The sequence below is a fragment of the Colossoma macropomum genome, unplaced genomic scaffold (assembly GCF_904425465.1).
Source record: "Colossoma macropomum unplaced genomic scaffold, Colossoma_macropomum, whole genome shotgun sequence".
In the NCBI taxonomy this organism is placed as follows: domain Eukaryota; kingdom Metazoa; phylum Chordata; class Actinopteri; order Characiformes; family Serrasalmidae; genus Colossoma; species Colossoma macropomum.
In genome coordinates, this window is record NW_023494796.1 from 2,208,726 (window position 1) to 2,220,959 (window position 12,234).

The 12,234-nt window shown below is 40.1% G+C and overlaps 1 protein-coding gene across 4 annotated transcripts; it reads right to left on the minus strand.

Moving 5' to 3' along the window:
- Positions 1–1,937: 1,937 nt before the first annotated feature.
- On the minus strand, positions 1,938–8,905 carry LOC118816986 (E3 ubiquitin-protein ligase TRIM47-like). Of its 4 annotated transcripts, XR_005007927.1 has the most exons (5): positions 8,384–8,905; positions 5,422–5,655; positions 5,123–5,282; positions 3,731–3,790; positions 1,938–2,535 (listed from the first exon to the last, which is right to left on the minus strand). XR_005007927.1 is itself a non-coding variant. In XM_036583616.1 (3 exons), exons 1-2 carry the CDS (start codon positions 8,830–8,832, stop codon positions 5,198–5,200), a joined length of 534 nt encoding a protein of 177 aa, XP_036439509.1. In that variant the 5' UTR covers positions 8,833–8,905; the 3' UTR covers positions 1,938–3,790; positions 5,123–5,197. The 4 variants fall into 4 exon arrangements, 1 of the variants encoding a protein (XP_036439509.1); XR_005007925.1 differs by having other exon boundaries at positions 1,938–3,790; XR_005007926.1 differs by having other exon boundaries at positions 1,938–3,790; positions 5,422–5,816.
- Between the last annotated feature and the right edge of the window lie 3,329 nt (positions 8,906–12,234).

The window sequence follows — 12,234 nt, forward strand, 5'->3', positions numbered from 1 at the left end:
AAATATTGGTGGGGACATGTCCCTACCGTCCATATGCAAACGTACACCAATGCTACAGCCTATTGAATCTCATGCCTTTTTTTGGTAGGAAAATAAGGCAAAACAACTGGAATGTCACGTTTCTTGGTTTCTTGAATTGAACATACGATGACAATTAATGTATATGTGCCATTTTTCTGGTGGTCCATTACAGGTACTACAGGGAGATTCACTCGAAAGACGCCCCGAATATTCTGTAATAACTTTCGCTAGGACGAAGCAATCTGAACCAAACAATGTGCAATGTGCTCCTCAGTATATGGAGCTTCGAACAAGCCGGGATGCCCCTGCGTCGGAGCGATGAGGTAGGCGCTGGACAGCCGTCGCGATGTTTAGTGTTCGTTTGCAACTTCCGGGTGCATACCGCCGTACCCCTTCATGCGTCTGGCAGAAAACAGAGATCAATTGCAGCCTCGCATGTAATGCAATTGATTACACATACGTCAAGATATGTAGTTTTTGGTTCAGATTGCTTTATCCTAACGGGAGTTACAACAGAATATTCTGGGCCTCTTTCGAGTGAATCTCCCTGTAGTAGTATGTTCCATGCTTTATTATGTAATGGAGCAGCTTCACAGCTCTCAAAAAACATCTCAGTGAGCATCATTGTGTGAGCAGCTTTTTATTTTGTTGATTAATTTTCCTATTGTTAATATTGCATACATAGGCTGCTATTTAAAAATGACAAAATGATAATATCGTAAACCGCGATAAAAGAATAGGCAATTATTGTATATATAGTCACATGGCTACCACCTACCTGTGCAGTGTTTCCTGTGCTTCTGGCTGCCACACAACCCCAACATATAATACATCCACCTCGTTGCTCAACAGTTGGCACGGTGTTCCTTTCATCAAATGCTGCTCCTTTTTTTTCTTAACATTAACATTTGCAGAAAAATGTCCTTTTTAAAAATAGTTTAGTGCTGCAGAGGTTTTGTTTACTTATTTTCACTTCAGAATAGAACAAAAGTTGTCTGGGGTGTCCAAAATGTATTCATTTCCAGAATTTTTCAAGGTTTCCAGGACTTTGACACTGTGTTATAAAAAGGCTGTAAAATGAGTGCTGGCTGGTCAAAAGTTCTCTGACCCATCCGACTAATTTATTGTTGTGGTTAATAACAAACATAATATTTCTTACTTCTAACATATTTACATGTAAGCCTTTTGACAACTAACCCCATAAATTAACCAATTGAAGAGAACCGATTTATTCTAGGTCCAGCATAACACTGACCAGAAGAAGTTTGGACTTCTGTCTTAAGTTTCTCCACCACCTCAGCCAGTATGTTGTTCCTGTGTAGAACAGGCCTCAGAGTGAAGGTCTCCCTGCACTGTGGGCAGCTGTGATCCTCCTTATCCCAGCAGCCATCAATACACCATACAGAAATGTGTCCACTGTGAATGGTCACACAGCTGAACTGGTCTTGACCTTCTGAAATACTAGCCATTTTTGTGAACTTCTACATTGAGAGAGAGAGCAGCACTGAGATGAGATGCTGTGATGAATTTGGTGTGGAGGAACTCCAGTGGCCTGCACAGAGCCCTGACCTCACTGAACACCTTTGGAATAAATTGGAATGTCAGTTGTGAGTCAGGCCCTCTTGTCCAACATCAATGCCTGACCTCACAACTGAATGGGCACAAATTCCCCCAGACGCACACTCCAAAATCTCTCCAAAATCAGAAGAGTGGAGGCTGTTATAGCCACAAAGGTGGTCAACTCCATATTAATGACCAGGGTTTTGACTTGGGACATCCAACAAGGTCATATAGGTGGGATGTTCAGGTGTCCACATACTTTTGGCCATATAGTGTATAATTATTAGTAGTTAAAATGATCCAACAATGCAAACTGAGGTTTTCATAATTAAAGCACACAAACATCAACCAAACCATACAGAGACAATGCTTCAAATTTAATAACCAATACATAAAATTTTCATATTCTGCTATCTATTCCATCTATTTCTGTTTCTATTGGTGTCTAACACAACAAACGTATCATTTTAGCTTACATAACGTCACATAACCCCCATCATTATGAAACATATCCGTACTGCTGATCCCAAACCCAGCATAGAGTGGATGAGTGAATGTGGTGTGGACTGTGTGCAGGAGGGTCGTTGTGTCAGAGACTCTGTAGAAGGACAGAGTTCCTGCACTGTGATCCACGTAGACCCCTATTCTGGAGGACGAAGGCCCTGGGAGCTCTTTCCCATTATTGTAGTGCCAGAAATAGTGTGCTGAATGACACTCCAGATCCCTTTATATGAGACTGATATGGACACACATTCATACTCTTCAGTGTTCCACTCGACCTCCCAGTAACACCGTCCACACACCCCCTCCTTACACAGCACCTGAGGCTTGAAGTCAAATCTGTCTGGATGATCAGGTTGTCGCTGGACTATCCCTCTCCACCTCACCACTCTGTTCTTCTCATATAGACAGAGCTCATGATTTACTGTGTTGGGATCCAGAGTTTATGGTGATCTTTGAAATGAAAATAAAGAAACAATGAAAAGAAAGAATTTTACTGTGTACAAGTTAAGAGACTTCGGTTATTTGAGGTCCAGTCAAAATGGCCATTAAGTACAAGCTTAGGGAAAGTCAAAGGAAAAACAGGAGTAAGCTACAAAGGAAATGGGGCTCCTAACAACCACCCGGAAGACCTGGTAGGCTTCCATAAACAGCACTTAAGGTTATATATAAGACATTCTAAACATCAATACAGCAGCAAACAACTATTTTCTATGTCAGGGGTGCACAACGGTTTCCCAGCTCAAACACACCCACTTAACCTGACAATTAACAGGTAAGTGTAATCAGGTGTGTTGGAGCAGGTAAATCACTAAAGTGTGCTGGACACCAGCCCTCCAGGACTGGAGTTGTGCACCCTGTTCTATGTAAAGACAGAGGTGTAGCGTCCTGAGCAGAGAATGAAGTCACATCTCCTCTGTGGGTGTTGGAATCCGAGCTACTCTGTTTTTGTTTCGATAGCCGGTCCGGCTACATGTACATGTTAGTCCTGTGAAAACATAGGTCTTTTCCCTCATTTTGTTTTGCCCTCCCTAGGAGACAGACAGTGACCACCCACACAGCATTGTCCATGCAAGATGGCGGAGCACAGTAGGAAACGTTCAGGCCTTCTAAATATTCCTTCACCAAATGTTCCCTGACGTTGACTAGGCTTTGTATTTGCGTTTTCATGTTCCACCTTAAAATGTGCAGCTCTGAGGCGCTTGAATGTAACTGCTGTACCATTTAAGGTGGAACGAGAAAATTCGAACAAGAAGCTGGCGAAAAAGAAGCTGAGAGAGAGTTGAAAGGCATGAAGTGGAATGAGGATGTTGCTCTGTTTCTGCTGGACAGGTTGGTAACATTAACTTACTTTTTCTGTTTCACACAACCAGCAGGTCAGTATTGTCTTGTCCAGTTTGCTAATATTTGTGATAGCAACTGGTTAGCTTCACAGCAGCGACTGTAGCTACAGGTTGCTAACCCACAACCTGGCTAATGTCAATTACGTTATTTGCTGTGTTAATGGTCGCTTTAATATTACCTCATGATATTTGTCTGTACAGCGTTTACCAAAGGTTTAATGGCCACGAAGATCTAAAAAAAAGTTAGCTAGTCGTTTGATACAACTATAAAACCGTGTGTGTGTTTGTGTGTGTGGTCCACATACACCTCAGAAAGTCTTCTCTGGTTTTTGGCTCTGAGGGTAAAATCAGCTCCTCTGCTGCAACTGTGGAGAAAAATTGTGTAAGATTTTATGAAAATGGCACATTCATGTTTAAACACACCAGCATTACAAACAGTGGATTGGATCTTTATTTAAAATACAAGCAGCATTTCAGGCGAATGAATGGATATTTGTTTAACCAAACCAAACCTTGTAGTTTCAAACTCTCTTATAGTGTTTGGGTTTTTGAAGTTAAAAAGGAGTCTTGTATCATTTATTAACTTTTAAGTGCTTGTAAGATTAATATAATAATAATAATACTTCTTATTATAATAATAATACTAATCATGATTTAATGCTATAGTTGACCTGTTGGGCTCGAAAGCTTGTCACACAAACTAAGCAAGTAGTAGGGTGGAGCTTAGTGAATGACCAATTTCAGTTTGACTGGGGTGTTCAATAAAAAATCTGAAATTCTCTTTTGCAGCTTCATGAAATTTGATTAATGAGGCTCATCTTGATAAAGTATGGATAACTGACTGGGCCAATGGGGCCAGTGCCCAGAGGCCTCTGACTGCCAAGGGCCTTAGTGAGACCTCAGATTACAAGGCTTGTGGTGGGTCAAATCCTTGGGACAATCCAATGTAGACGCAAAGACCAGTTAATTAGGTGTTGAATGTGTACAAATGACCGAATGATTGAAATGAATGAAGAAATCTGTTTTCAGGCCCATTGACCATGACTCACAGCTCCTAGGATGTAGCTGTTACCTTGATAGGATGTAGACGCAGTAGGATATTACAGGTCTTTTATTTATTTATTTATTACAAATAATTGTTGTAGTTATAATTACAAGTGGCCTCCAACGAGACTTCCACCAAAGTGCCTCACAAGACAGGGTGCAGTCGTGGGCTGGAGGTTGGCAAACCAGCCTTGTTACCCGGAAGGTTGCCGGTTCGATCTCCTGAGCCAACAATCTACCCTATCCACAGCACCTGGGGAGCAGTTGGGGTTAGATGCCCTGCTCAAGAGCACTTCAGTCACATATTGTCAGGTAAGGGGATCGAACCGGCGATCTTCCGGTAGAGGTCAAATTCCTCTGTGTGCAAGCACGGTTGGCCAAGGGTTCGAAAATAAGACCACAGTCTGTCCCTGATCTTGATAGCAAATTAGACTACAGTGAGTGTAATGGGCGAAACATTATTTCTTCAAATTAGAGCAGGTAAAACAACCAAGCTGACCATCAGAATTGAGGGATAAGTGACTTTATATCTCTACTGTCTTTTTGTATTATTTTTCATCCCTGAAAGCAGGGGGTGAAGAGGATGCACCTCCTTCGTCCCAAGTAGGTAAAGATTTCAAAACCCTTGTTTCACAGTGGGATGCTCCTCTTACCAGGTGAGGGAATTTTGCTGAATTCCTCTTCGCAGAATTCCTCTAGTCACTCTTTCAAATCAGAGAGATGCTTCCTCAGTTCTTCAGATGAGAGATGCTGACTGACAGTGGTGACGGGTGAGTCCTCAGATCCAGAAGATACACAGAGAGACTGGAAACTCTATAGGCAAGAATGGAATGGAGACATGAACGTTAAGCCAAAGACATACCTGTGATTTGAGACAAGTAGTTTTTTACTGCCTGGATTAACTTTGAGACTTTATGAGAAACAGGTCCATCTGTAGATCAGTGACCGTTACCTGGAGGAAATGGATGTCATCCTCTGTGTGTGAAAGCTGTTCCAGCTCAGTCTGTCTTCTCTTCAGATCATCAATCTCCTGCTCCAGTTTGTCCAGGAGTCCTTCAGCTTGACCCAGTTCGACATTCTCCTGAACTCGGATCAGCTCTGTTATCTCTGAGCGCATCTTCTCGATGATGTGGATCAGATCAGTGAAGATCCTCTCACTGTCCTCCACTGCTGCCTGTGCGGAGCTCTGTTAGGACAACAGCTGGGTAAAGATGCAGGTCTGTTTAAAGCTGAAATAGTGTTGTGAGCCAGAGAGTCTGGTGGGTTTCATGGCTCAGAGTGGCCAAGAAGTGCCTAGTTTGACCAGAAGCGGTCATTTGGCTGATGCAAACTGCCAGGCCGTTGTTACTGTGTGATGTGAAAAACGGTGTTAGAACAAAAACAGACTTGGTTAAAACAAATAAAGTGGCTCAGCAGGTACTGAGAAGTGGTCTTGCTTGTTTAATTTGGTGCCCTATGTGAGAAAGCATGTTTGCATTTATAGTGAGTCTTGAAAATGTCTTGAAAATCATTGAAATCATTGAAAACCAGTGAAAAGATGACTCTGATAGTTAAGGCTGGACAATTAATCGAAAACTGACCAACGCAATCTTGCCCATGTTGTGTATTTTGATTTTTTTTAATTATGTTAATCCTTTCCCCACTCTGTTTGTTCATGTACTGTCCCCTTAAAAACTTACTACCATGTGTGTCATCATGTGACTCCGCCACGTCCAGTCTGCGATATAGAAGCTAAGGCTATGTTCACACAGCAGGTAAAAGTGGCCTAAATCTGATTTTCTCACCAATCCGATGTTTTTGTTTGGCTGTTCACAATATCTTTTAAATGTGATCTGTATGCGATCACATTCAGTCTGAACAGATCAGCTCCTAAACTGACCCACATGCTTAAAAGAACAATGCTTAACGTTGCTTCATGTGGCTCATCCAGAGAATTCCGATCTGGCTGTTGAGACGATTTACATTAAGTACAAACCTTGTCAGTGAACTGTATCGTTCATTGATCGTAATCGAGGTAAAATATTCAATTAATCATGATATCGATTTGAGGTTATATCGCCCAGCACTACTGATAGTGTACCTGTGTACTGACTGGTGCAATCAGTTCTGTCAGGGACTGGTGGAAACCAGACCACTACTGGTGTTACACCATTCTCCTAAATACCAGTTGTCCAGTTGTGGTATAACTAAGCCAAGAAACCTCTGACAAGTTTTCAGAACTATACATTATACCACAGTGTTGTATGTGGGTTACTTTGGATCCCCAGTATCCCAAGAATGTGGTGGGGGAGGGGGTGAAAAGTTTTCAGTGAGTTGTAATGTAGCTGCTCCATCATAATATCAGCACAGAATAAGACCCGAAGGAGGACGTTACTCCACCATGAGAAGGGCTCTTTACCAAACACCAGGCAGAAAGGCACATATACACCATTGAACTTGTTGGGGAGGTCACCATCAGCCGTAAGCTTCACCCTCATGGTGACCAACCACCAACACAAAACACCCAAAACACCCACACCTCCAGACACAATGAACAACAAATAACACACAACACATCATTACACTATTAAAAAATTACATTAAAGTCCCTTTGTAGAAGGCCACGAGCCTACCATGAGCCTTCGCCCATGGCTGCTCGCAAGACCACACCTCCGTGCCTCTCGGAGGCAGCACTAGCCAGTAGCAGGTCGCTGCATAGCCCCTCTTCAATGGGTCAACTATCCTGGCGACCCACCAGTTCCTGGGCATGCAAAGTCCAGGCCAGCACTAACACTGTGGGAAGTAAGCTCTTTGGCAGTGAGCACCACCAGACTTTGCCCAGGGCTGTGTCCTTGCTGCCACAGCTCCTCCTGCACATGGCAGAATTCCCCACAAGTCCCACGGAGCAGTGAGCGACGGCAGCAACAACATCATTCCATCCCACCTTATCCCACTTCTGACACCAGTGTAGCACAGTGCAGAGTAAGGCCCCCAGACACAATAAACCACAAATAACACACATCACATCTTTACACTAACAAACAATAACATTTAAACAAACAAAGCCCCTTTTTAGGAGGGAGCATGCCTACCATGAATCTCCACCTCTCACTGTTTTATTAACCTTCAACGTGTAGATATAACTGGATTAATCAGCAAAGACTGTGCATAATTAGGGTCGTAAAAGAGCACTGCTAGTGTTTTCTAATTTTATCTTTAGTATTCAAATATCCAAGCAAGAATAACTTTACAGTGTTTTGAATAAATGTTTTTAATAAAACTTTTATACGTACTAAATGTATTATCTAGCAACAACTTATGATGTCTTAAGTGTATTTAAATTGTAATTAAGCTGTGATTAAATATATAAAAATCCACTAAATGCATTTAGTAGTTTAGTACTGCTTTCGAACATAAGTTAACTTAAGACAAATAGAATATGCACTTAAGTGTACCTTTTAAGGTCATAATTAAGCATACACTTAATTATATCATTAGCAATGTCTAGACACAACTTATGTACACTTATATTTATTTATTTATATTTAAGTAACATTAATGTTAAAGTACATCTTATATGCCTACAAGCACTCATACTCTACCCATACCCATGCGTATATGGATACCCATATATGATGAATAGTTTGAGTTTAATGGTAATCTACTTTAGGTCGCTGCTTTAAAAACACTTTTAAATAACACACTTAAGTCACTTAAGTTTATGACCATTATGGAAGCTTTTAAGCATTTAAACAACCAAAAATTTTTCAACAAGTAATGAAATACACCTGTATATATTAAAATGTGTATTTTAACAATATACTTTTATAGGTAAAGAATGTACTTTAAGTGTACTATTTATGTACTTAAGCTTCTTTTTCGCAAGAGTTGCTTTTTTAGAACTTATTTTTATGAATTTATTTTTTTATTCTAACCTGTTTTGGGTTCTTCCTGCTGCGGCTGAGACTGTGTCATGAACTTTATGTTCATCCATCGTACACAGATAACACATGACACTCTGGTCAGTGTGACAGTAGATCTCGGTCAGTTTGCCATGTTGAGAGCAGATCCTCTCTTGCAGATATGTGGAGGTCTTGACCAGCTTGTGGGCTGTGAACGCAGGAGAAGCTGCTCGGACTTCAGTCTTCTTTAGTTTCTCCAACATTTCGGCCATAACTTTGTTCCTGTGTAGAACAGGCCTCGGAGTGAAGGTCTCCCTGCACTGGGGGCAGCTGTAGACCCCCCTCTGATCCTCCCGATCCCAGCAGCCATCAATACACACTGTACAGAAACTGTGTCCACAGAGAACCGTCACTGGATCCTTCAGGAGATCCTGACAGACTGGGCAGCTGAACTGGCCCTGACCTTCTGAAATGCTGGCCATTTTCCTGAACTTCCACACTGAAAGAGAGCAGCAGTCTGAGATCAGCTTAGTGGACTTTCAGCTGAGCAGGAGACACTTCCTGCTTTTGTGTGTGTACAATGTCACAGACAGGGAGAGAAGGGGGCGGAGACTGAAAGAGGAGGAGACAAAGGAGGAGACAGACAGAATTCAAGGTTTCTTAAGAAGTGTATAAAACACAAGTACAACACAGTAGATTGTTAAAATTGTTTTAAAAATTAATAAAAATAATAATTTGGTGGATTCAAATATAAGTAAAATAAAATAAGAATAATACCAGTAATAATAAAAAGACAGTGTGTCAGAATAGTTATACATAACACTTAACATCTTAAGGGAGCTGACAGGTTGTAATGGAATAAAATGAAATGAAAAAAATACAACATAACAATATAGAATATCGTCGCTGTCCAAAAAAAAAGGCTATTATGGACTACTAGAAATGCCCCAAAATCACTTGGGGGAAAAAAACTTCTTCACGTTTTTTCTTTTTGGACTAAATTAGAGGTCGGCAGCTGAAATGTTAAGAACAGCCATTTTATCCTGTTTCAGCAAAAAATCAAACCACAATCTTGAAAAATACCGAAAAAAATGAACCTGTAATCGGACAAAAATGTTTATGTTAACCAATGATTAATGATGACTACTGTTAACTGTCCTTTATTGGTGGTGTTGAGGCTCTTGGTGAGATCATCGGTGATGTGCACACCAAGGAACTATGAGCTTTAGACTCTCTAAACAGTTGAACCATTGATATGCAGTGAAGAGTGATCACTGCGAGTCCTCCTACAGTCAACAATCATCTCCTGCATCTTATAACACTAAGGCCCAATCCCATTTCCTCTTTTTACTGCTACCCCTTGTTTTCGAGTGGCACCCTAACCCTTTGGAACTGAGTTACAGGGTTGTGGTTGAATCTTGCCCTACAAAATGAGACCCTCACATAAAAAGAGCATCACTTCATTAACAGCTACTAGCGCTGCTCTGTAGGCGACCCTGCCAGTCTGCAGTGACAGCAGAGGAGGGTAAAGTTCAGCTCCTCACTGCTGGGCTTTAGTAACATTTAGGGAATCATATGCTTTCAAAGAGGGGGGCAATTATTTATTATCGCCCACCCCTAATTCTTCAGTGATATGAAGCTGAAGTCAGATATTCACCAGCTTCTCATTCAAACTTTCCCGTTCCACCTTAAATGGTGCAGCAGTTACATTCTGGCGCTTCAGGCATCAGAACTGCTGGACTATTTAAGGTGGAACAGGAAAGTTAGCTAGCTAGCTACCCAGACATTAGCATGCTATTAGAGATTTTTTTATGCTTGTTATGAAGAAAACGATCAAAATACACTGAAACGACGTTAAACTAAGATAAAACAGTGATTATCGTAATTTTTAACAGAGAAAATTCTCAGATTTGTGGGTTTCTTTGGTCTCTTGTTCAGCTGTCTTACCGGTTTTTCTTTTTTTCTCACTCTGTTTGTAGTGAGACTCCGAAAAACCTCCATTTGGAGGGCCATGTAGCCCTAATACCTTACCCCACCCCTTCAATCCAACACAAACTGGGACACCCTACCCCTAGACATGAACACGCAAAACAGAGGGCTAAGGGCTGAGTGGTCAGGGGCGAGGGGTGAAGTGGGATTGGGCCTAAGAGATAGATTGTCTCTGCAAGTCTCTCCACCTGCCCCCTTTATGCTGACCTGCCATTGTTGCTAATGACTGTAGTGGCAGTATAACAACAGTCTATGATTGAATAGCTCTAGTTTGAGTTTGTCCAGCATCATCAGGAGGGTGAGCGGGGGGGGGGGCAGGTGAGGCTTTCTGCATGAGATGGTCTTATGAAAAGTTATGTGTTTCTGATGCTGCTATTTTGATGCTGAAGGTAATTACTTACTTACGGGATGCTTCAGCAGGGGGCGCTGTTGTTACTCGCAGGTCTCTGTTTTTGCTGGATCTCAGTGAGGTTCATCATGGTGTGGAAGCCCATCACCACAAAGGAGAGGAGAAGTTATTTGTCTCCTTCTCTGTTTCTGGTATGTCAAAGTTGTTGATATACAATGTGGAAGTAATGACTTATTTTCTTTAAATATTGATTATTATCTCAAAATAATGACTTATTTTCTCAGCATATTGACTTAGCATCTCGACCCAAAGGCCCTATTTAAGTGTTTTTAAAATTGTAATTATTTTTGCATAATTAGTCATTATTGCTAGATAGGAAGTCATTGTTTTGACATAGTAAGTCAATAATTTGAGAAAATTAGTCATTGTTTTAAGAAAATAAGTCATTAGTTTGGCATATTAACTCTACCAAGTCTAATTTGAGAAAAGGATATGAATATCTTGACAAAATAATGATCTATTCTCTGAAAATAATGACTTATTCTCTTTAAATATTGATTAGAATCTCAAAATAATGACTTATTTTCTTTAAATATTGATTAGAATCTCAAAATAATGACTTATTTTCTTTAAATATTGATTAGAATCTCAAAATAATGACTTATTGTCACAGTATACTGACTTAGCAACTCTAATGCACTATTTATATGATATGTAACTATATTGTAATACTTTTGTAAATAAGTCATTATGACAAAGTAAGTCATTATTGCAAGTTACAAAGTCAATATTTTGAGAAAATAAGTCATTATTTTAAGAAAGTCAGTCAATCTTCTTAGAAAATAAATCATTATTTTGACAAAGTAGTCTACTAAGTCTAATATGAGAAAAGAATGACTTATTTTCTTTAAATATTGATTAGTATCTCAAAATAATGACCTATTTTCCCAGTATATATAGTGCATATAGTGTTTTTAAAATTGTGATTATTTTATTATTATTGCAAGATAATAAGTTACAAAGTCATTATTTCTACATGGTAAGTTAATATTTTGAGAAAATAAGTTATTGTTTTGAAAAAATAAGCCAGCATTCTGAGAACACAAGTCATTATTTTGGCATATTAATTCTACTAATTCTAATTTGAGGAAAGAATATGAATATCCTGACAAAATAATGATTTATTCTCTGAAAATAATGACTGTTTTTCTCACGATTTCGAAATACTATGTGATAAATAGCATTTCATTTAATGGGTTTCAAGAAAAATGTTTTGAGATAATAAGTCAAGATACATATTACAAGATACTAAGACATTATTCTGACATAGTAAGTCCAAATTTTGACACACTGCTGCCAGAAACAATGACTTTTTCCTCCTGTGGCTGGCGGGAAGGTCTGTCCAGTCCACAAACGCCAGCAGTGGCGCGTTGGAGTCTGTATAATGATCTACAGACGGGGGCAGGAAATTATAGCAGCTTCAGCTTCAGCAAACAGTCCGGCTCTTATCACTGTTTGAATACTCCGTCACACATTCACACAACTT